Here is an 8654-nt window from a genome sequence, read left to right as displayed (position 1 = left end):
ATTCAGAGTAAGAAAACGATTTTTTGCAGTGCGTAAACTGCGCACAAGAGCTCTGGTGTAAAACCTCAAAGTATCCGACCCAAAAAGAAAATACAAACAAAACCAAAAAAAATGACACGTTCACGAAATCAAAAAATGCATCTACCGTCGTACCGACTTTTTTTTAACATTTCCTTTTTTCTTGTTTTTTGCCGTTTTTCTCTTTTTATAGTATCACTCAAGTATATCACAGGTTACTATCTAGAGAGGAAATAGAGGGTAAATTATGTTCCATGCTACATCTTTGTTCAGAGAAGGCTATTGCAGACGATTTCTACAACACACACAATCACACGTTGTACGCTTGTATAACAAAAGATCCAAAACATGTCACCAAGAAACTAAATACATATGCAATGTTCACTATTTAGAGTCTTTTAGGACTATCCCTCGGTCAACGTGAAGCTGTCGCACGTCACTTGACTTCGCTGTCCCGTCTTACAGACAAAAGTTGAAAAACTGCTATTCAAAAATTAGCAAATTTGGTCATTGTCTCTCTCTTGTTTTTTTTTTTCTTCGTTTTTAAATAAGTAGTGCTTTTTGATGGCTTAAGACAGAGGTCTTTTATTTAATAATCTCACCCAGTGGCAATCTACAAGACGTCAGTGTGCATTTCATGACACCGCTACGTTAACGCTCCTCAAAACCAGCTAGTGCTGCGACGTAGGATCCAAAGTGACTTTATCAAAATACCTAAAACGAGTTTATAAATATGGGACGCTTACGATCTTCGGATCCCTAGAACTCCCACTCGAGCGTCTCCTCGCGGTTGGCGGCCCGCTCCAGGCGATGGATGATGTTGTTGAGGTTGGCCATCTTCTCGTTGCGTCTCTGAGTGCTTTTGTTGAGTTTGGAGTTGAGCGAGGGCGACTCCAGGCCGTAGGCCGGCGGGTGATGATGGCTCGGGGCCGGCGGGTTGGGCGGCGAAGGGGAGATGGGGGCCGACGAGGACGGGACGGGGGACACGGACATCATGAGGCCGGGCGAGGACGCGGCGGAGGGCGAGTTGAGCGACACCTCCAGGCTGCTGCGGGACGGTTCGGACGAAGCCTTGAAGCTGACGGGATCCTCGGGCGACTTCTCCAGCTCCTCGGCCTCGTGGCTGTTCCTCTGCGGCTCCTCGTCTTTGACGCGGAGGGCCGTTTCCGGGTCGCCTTTGAGCTGGCCGAACTGGACGCCGACGGAGAAGCACTTGGCCTGCCGCAGACGGAGCTCTTCGTCTTCGTCCGGTTCGCCGGACTCCCGTTTGACGGCGAAGCGACGCGGGCCGGCGCTCAGAGGGCGGCTGCGGACGGCCGACGGCTGCTTTCTGTCGTCGCGGTCGGACGCGGGGCTGTGGGACGTCAGCGGGGAGTAGTTGTTGTGTTCGGCGTCCGTGTCGTTGTCTTGGAGGCCCTCCATCAGGACCTCTCGCCGCATACGGGACCTGTTAAGAGGAAGACGATAAAACAGTCAATACAGTTATTGTATTTATTTTTAGTAGTTTTAGTTGTTATTTGCAACTAAAACAATTTTTTTTAAAAATCTGTAACTGAAATAAAATTTTATATAAATTTTAGATGAACAAATTTAAATTTAAAATTTTGTAAAAAGTGGAAATGCTAAAATTACTAAAACTAAAGCTGAAATAAAAAATAAATATTATATAGAAATATTTAAATGAAACAAAAATGTACAAAAGCACAAATAAAATGTTAAAATAATATTGAAACGTATAAATGTATGAAATTCATAAAACTTAAACTGAAATTGATATAAGAAAACTAAAAAATGAAAACTAATTTAAAATATTTACAGAATAATAAATAAATCAGTAATTGATATGTTGAAATAAAATAATATTAAATAAAAAAATTGAAATTTGAAATTTTATCTTGTAAATTTGTATCTGAAATAAGTGGAAATAAAGCTAAAATATAAATAATTAAAGCTATATCGAAATATTTAAATGAAACAAAAACTAACAAAAATTAACAAAAGCACATACAATTTGTTCGAATAATATTGAAATATATAAAAAAAACAATTATGAAAACATAAACATTTATAAAACTTAAACTGAAATTGATATAAGAAAACTAATAAATAAAAATATTCAAAAATTAATAAATAAATCAATGAGTTGAAATAAAATTAAATAATACTATTAAATAAAGAAATGAAAATTAGAAATTTTATTTTGGAAATCTGTATCTGAAATAAATAAGTAGGAATACTAAAAATGACTAAAACTAAAGCTGAAACAACAAATAATTATAGCTATATACAAAAAGATAGCTATATAGAAACAAAAACTAATACGAAAGAACAAAAGCACATAAAATTCGTTAAAGTTTAACTAGAAAATTAATACAACTAAAATAAAAATGAATTAAAATTATATAGAAATATAAAAAAAACAAGTGTAACTCTAACTAAACTAAACTAACTAAATAAATAAAACAAATTAGCCCTTCAGAGAAATAAATAAGTGGAAATGCTAAAATTACTAAAACTAAAACAAAAAATAATTAAAGCTATATATAAATATTTAAATGAAACAAAAACTAATAAAAATGAACAAAAGCACATAAAATATAAAAAACTAATTATGAAAACATAAACATTTATAAAACTTAAACTGAAATTGAAAAAAGAAAACTAATAAATAAAAATATTCAAAAATTAATAAATAAATCAATGAGTTATATGTTGAAATAAAATTAAATAATACTATTAAATAAAGAAATGAAAATTTGAAATTTTATTTTGGAAATCTGTATCTGAAATAAATAAGTAGGAATACTAAAAATGACTAAAACTAAAGCTGAAACAACAAATAATTATAGCTATATACAAAAAGATAGCTATATAGAAACAAAAACTAATACGAAAGAACAAAAGCACATAAAATTTGTTAAAGTTTAACTAGAAAATTAATACAACTAAAATAAAAATGAATTAAAATTGAATAGAAATATAAAAAAACAAGTGTAACTCTAACTAAACTAACTAACTAAATAAATAAATAAAACAAATTAGCCCTTCAGAGAAATAAATAAGTGGAAATGCTAAAATTACTAAAACTAAAACAAAAAATAATTAAAGCTATATATAAATATTTAAATGAAACAAAAACTAATAAAAATGAACAAAAGCACATAAAATATGTTAGAATAATATTGAAATATAAAAAAAACTTATAAAACTTAAACTGAAATTGAAATAAGAAAAATAAAAATAAAAACTAATTTAAAATAAGTATAATACATTTTTTTTTAAATAAAAAATTAAATAATTTCTTGGAATTTAAATAAATTCTTGGAAATTTGTAAGTGGAAATTCTAATATTACTAAAACTAAAGCTGAAACAAAAAATAATTATAGCTATATACAAAAAGATAGCTATATATAAACAAAAACTAATAAAAATGAACAAAAGCACATAAAATATGTTAGAATAAAATTGAAATATATAAAAAACTAATTATGAAAACAAACATTTATAAAACATAAACTGAAATTGAAATAAGAAAACTAAAAAATGAAAACTAATTTAACATATTTAAAGAATAATAAATAAATCAGCAATTGAAATGTTGAAATAAAATTAAATAATGATACTAAATAAAGAAATTCAAAATGTAAATTTTATCTTGGAAATTTGTATCTGAAATAAGTGAAAATGCTAAAATTACTAAAACTAAAGCTGAAACTAAAAATAAGTACAGCTATATATAACAAGATAGCTATATAGAAACAAAAACTAATTCGAATGAACAAAAAGGATCTCACTACATGCATGTGTAATTCAGCAAATCTAACTTTAAATCAAATTTCTTAATAAAATGCCTTAACATTTGGATCGAATAAGAAATATGGCTCATTGCTGCTTTCAATTTCAGTTCAAGAGCTTTTAATTGTGGGATACTACATCCTACAAAATGTGCTTTGAGGTTGTGATTGAGGAGATTAAAGGAGTCATTGGAAAAAAAAAAGAAAATCTGAAATGTAGGGGTATGTCAGAAGTTTATGCCACTATTAGTGCTGTAGAGATGTAGTTGTCTCTCGATTTTTAGTTCCCTAATTATCCAGCAGGTGGAGCCAAACTCCCATTAAAAGTTTCAAACATTAACAAAAGTTCAGACACAACTTTAGTAATTTATCTAGGCATCCTTTATGAAGTAAGTACCAGAGCATAGTGGATTCGGACCTGTAGTTGTGGAACCAGTTGATGACGGTGTTGGTTTTGAGGTTGAGTTGGGCCGCCAGCATCTCGATGGTGTGCTGAGATGGATACGGCTCCTGAAGATACGCCTTCCTCAGAGCCTCCTTTTCCTCGGCCGCCAGCACCACGCGGGGTTTCTTGGCCTGGCTGAAGGGGCAGAGCTCCAGTGGGGTCAGACCCGGACTGATGCAGTCTGAATGAGCGCCGGGGGAATCGCTGTCTGAGCCAGGACTCAGCAGACCGTATCGCCTTTTCAGATATGCTGGAGAAAACCAAGACAGATACATTCTGTATTAAAGCAGTTAGCTACTAAAGATAGCTTTACAAATTCTGATCAACTGGATCTTCGCAGGGAGTGACTTATGCATAATATAACATTAAAACTGCTCAAGTTGAAATGCTAAAATTGATATATAACTTAAACTACAATAAAAAGTCATTAAAACTGCATAAAGATGGTGAAAGAAGTTGAAATGCTAAAATCACTAAACATCACTGAATTCAATGATGAACTGCCTTTTACTAAAAAAAAATGAGTGTTTACTGTTGTGCATTATTGACACACTATTTTCTTATTTAATACTGTAGAGCTGCTGTGACACAATCTGTATTGTTAAAAGTGCTGTAGAAATGAAGGTGACTTGACTTGACAAATTAAAACCACAATAAAAGAATGATTTAAACTACGTTGAAATGCTGAAATAAAACAAAAAGTGCAAAAAGAAAATGCTAAATGGACATAACATTACTAAAACTTCAACTAAAATGAAAAATAACACGGAAAATATAATAATAAAAGCCAATTCCAAATATTAAATACTATAATAGTCTATACATTTTTTTTTACATAACACCAACACTTATAACATTGTCTGAAAAATAAACAAAACTTTTAAATAAGTTTAAGTTGTAATTAAAAATTAATAACACTAAAATAAAATTGATTAAAACTATATAGAGATATAAAAAATTAAAAATTCTGAAAATTAATCTTACTTAAACTCTCTAACTTAAACTGGAATTAAAATACGAATTAAAAAAAATAAAATTTAAAATGAAAAATAAATAAATATATGTAATAGTGAATAAATAATAAATAGTATATTAACAACACTAAAATATCAATGGGTCTCACTACACAGTATGTGTAATATAAGAAATCCAATTATGGTCTAAAAATAAACAATAACTGAAATAATTAAGTTTAAGCTGTAATAATAAATTAATAATAATAAATATAGTTTTTTAATGACACTGAAAATATAATAATAAAAGTCAATTCCAAATATTAAATACTATAATAGTATATAAAAAAATATATCTATAAACAACATCAACACTTATAACACTGTCTGAAAAATAAACAAAAAATTAAATAAGTTTAGTTGTAATTAAATATTAATAACACTAAAATAAAATGTATTAAAACTATATAGAAATATTAAAAAATAACAATTCTGAAAACATAAAATTAATCTTACTTAAACTCTCTAACTTAAACTGAAATAAAAATACAAAAATAAAAAATAAAATAAAAATAATAAAAATAAAAATAAAACAAAAAGCTAATTTAAAATGAAAAATAAATACATATTTTTAATAGTGAATAAATAATAAATAGTATATAAACAACACTAAAATAACAATAGGTCTCACTACATAGTATGTGTATAATAATATAAATTATAATAAATTAATAATAATAAATAGAGTTTTTTAATCACACTGAAAATATAATAATAAAAGTCGATTCCAAATATTAAATACTATAATAGTATATAAAAAAAATTATATAAACAACACCAACACTTATAACACTGTCTGAAAAATAAACAAAAATGTAAATAAGTTTAGTTATTAAATTAAGTTACATTTTTAAAAAATTAATAACACTAAAATAAAATTTAGTAAAACTATATAGAAATATTAAAAAATAAAAATGATAAAAAACATATAAAATTAATCTTACTTAAACTCTCTAACTTAAAACTAAAATTAAAAACAAAACAAAAAATGAATGCATAAAAATGACAAAACCACATAAAATCGAAATTAAAAATAAACAACTAAATATGAATAAATACTATTTACGTACATCAGCACATTTGTTGTTTTTTTTAAATGTTTTTATTCTAATATGTATGTTTTATTTTAAGCTTTATTTTATTAACAGAAAATCATTTTGAATCATTTTAGTTAACTATAACAACATCTAAAAGACATAATATATAAATAAGTGTATAAATAACACTAAAATAACATTGGACCTCTCTAATTATATCTAACCTACTAATAAAATGTGTTATTTACAGTAGATCAAAAAATGAAACAACATAGAATCACTGAAAAAATGTCTGTTCTCTTACCTTTCTTCTCCATTTTCTTGACATCTCTGAGTTTGTCGACATTATGCGGGTCGTTGAGCCACAGCTGCATGCGGACAAATGGCTCGCGGCCCTTCAGACTGAGCTTATGCCAGGGCTTCGGCCTGGACAGCAGGTCAGACACTGAACCCTGAGTCAATCCCAGAATGCTCTCTCCAAACAGACGCTGACCTGCAGACACACACAAACTTACAGAGTTACCAATTCTAGCCTACAGTCCTTATATACATTCGATATGAATCAGTTTAAATTGTCCATTTCAAACAATTGATTTAAAACTGAGTTGAGGTCAAAAGTTTACACCCCCCTTTCAGAATCTGAAAAATGTTGATTATTTGACCAAAATAAGAGGGATCATACAAAATGCCTGTTATTGTTTATTTAGTACTGACCTGAATAAAATATTTCACATAAAAGATGTTTACATACAGTCCACAAGAGGAAATAATAGTTGAATCTATAAAAATGACCCGTTCAAAAGTTTACATCCCCTTGATTGTTAATACCGTGTTGTTACCTGAATGATCCACAGCTGTGTTTTTTTGTTTAGTGATAGTTGTTCATGAGTCCCTTTTTTGTCCTGAACAGTTAAACTGACCGCTGTTCTTCTGAAAAAAATCTATTAGGTCCCACAAATTCTTTGTTTTTTTAAGAGCCGGGGGTGAAAACTTTTTGAATTTGTAGATCAGGGTAAATTTAACTTATTTTGTCTTTTGGGAAACATGTAAGTATCTTCTGGCGCTTCTGAAGGGCAGTACTAAATGGAAAAAAAAAAAAAGAGATATTTAGGCAAAATAAGAAAAATGTACACATCTCTATTCTGTTTAAAAGTTTTCACCCCCGGCTCTTAATGCATGGTTTTTCCTTCTGGAGCATCAGTGAGCATTTGAACCTACTGTAATAGTTGCATATGAGTCTCTCAGTTGTCCTCAGTGTGAAAAGACGGATCTCAAATTCATACAGTCATTGCTGGAAAGGGATCAAATACGCAAAAATGCTGGAAAAAAAACTAAACAAAAAAAAAAGGACAAACAAGATACTCATGAGCGACTATGGCTAAACAAAAAAAACACAGCTGTGGATCATTCAGGTAACAACACAGTATGGAAACTGGCTTTTATGTGAAATATCTTTTTCAGGTCAGTACTAAATAAACAATAACATGCATTTTGTATGATCCCTCTTATTTTTGTAAAATAATTACCATTTGGCAGATTCTGAAAGGGGCATGTAAAAAAAAAAAAGGTAATTTCACATTTCAAATGCTGGCATTTATAAAGTGCCGTGTATGTCGTGCTGTAAATCACCTAAGTTGTTGTCGGTCAGCACTTCCTTCACTCTCTTGGTGATGGCGTACGTGTCCAGTTCCGGAGACATGGCCACCAGCTCCTGGATGCCCAGCGGCGTGTGGGGCTGCTGAGGGACCATCATACTCGGCGTGCTCTTCCCTCCGTGGGGCTCGACGTGCTGTGGGTGCTGGTTCTCCTTGCTGCTCTCCAGAGCCAGACTCACGGGCTCCAGGGTCATGTTGGGGTGTCCGTCTTCAGGACTCGGAGGAGGGGATGGGGACGAGTGGGTGGTCACGGGGCTCTTATCTGAGAACCAACAACCAAAGATGATATGAGTATTCACAATCAGAGGCATTCTACATTCATTAGCTATGATAAAACTAGTCAAAAAAGATTTCAACTAGAAACAAAAACACACAGCAAAATGTATTTTTTATTTGTATTTATTTTTTATATGTTTTCCAGTAAATGCACGTATATCAAGATTAAAAAATCATCCTACAAAATAGCCAAAATTAGGTAAGTTTATGCTTAAAACAAGATAAATATCTGTCAGTGGGCTCAGAAAATATATTTTGTTTTCCCTTTGATTTTGAAGTTTATTTTACTTATAACATTGGCAGATATTGTTCTTGTTTTAAAGCACAAACTCACTTTATTTCTATTTTTTCCCACAAGATTAAATATCTTCAGTAATTTTGGTTTTATATATATATTTATATTTATATTTTTATA

The 8654-nt window shown here is 30.5% G+C and overlaps 1 protein-coding gene across 1 annotated transcript; it reads right to left on the bottom strand.

Annotated features, from left to right (window-relative positions):
* Positions 1-207: 207 nt before the first annotated feature.
* LOC141317091 (homeobox protein cut-like 2) lies at positions 208-8225 on the bottom strand (the record flags this gene model as incomplete). Its single annotated transcript, XM_073832909.1, has 4 exons — positions 208-1465; positions 4232-4508; positions 6613-6801; positions 7938-8225. Coding segments are annotated over 4 exons (1442 nt in total), but the record flags the coding sequence as incomplete, so codon positions are not given.
* Between the last annotated feature and the right edge of the window lie 429 nt (positions 8226-8654).

The sequence above is a fragment of the Garra rufa genome, unplaced genomic scaffold (assembly GCF_049309525.1).
Source record: "Garra rufa unplaced genomic scaffold, GarRuf1.0 hap1_unplaced_300, whole genome shotgun sequence".
NCBI classification, from domain to species: domain Eukaryota; kingdom Metazoa; phylum Chordata; class Actinopteri; order Cypriniformes; family Cyprinidae; genus Garra; species Garra rufa.
This window is presented reverse-complemented; position numbering and strand designations above follow the sequence as displayed.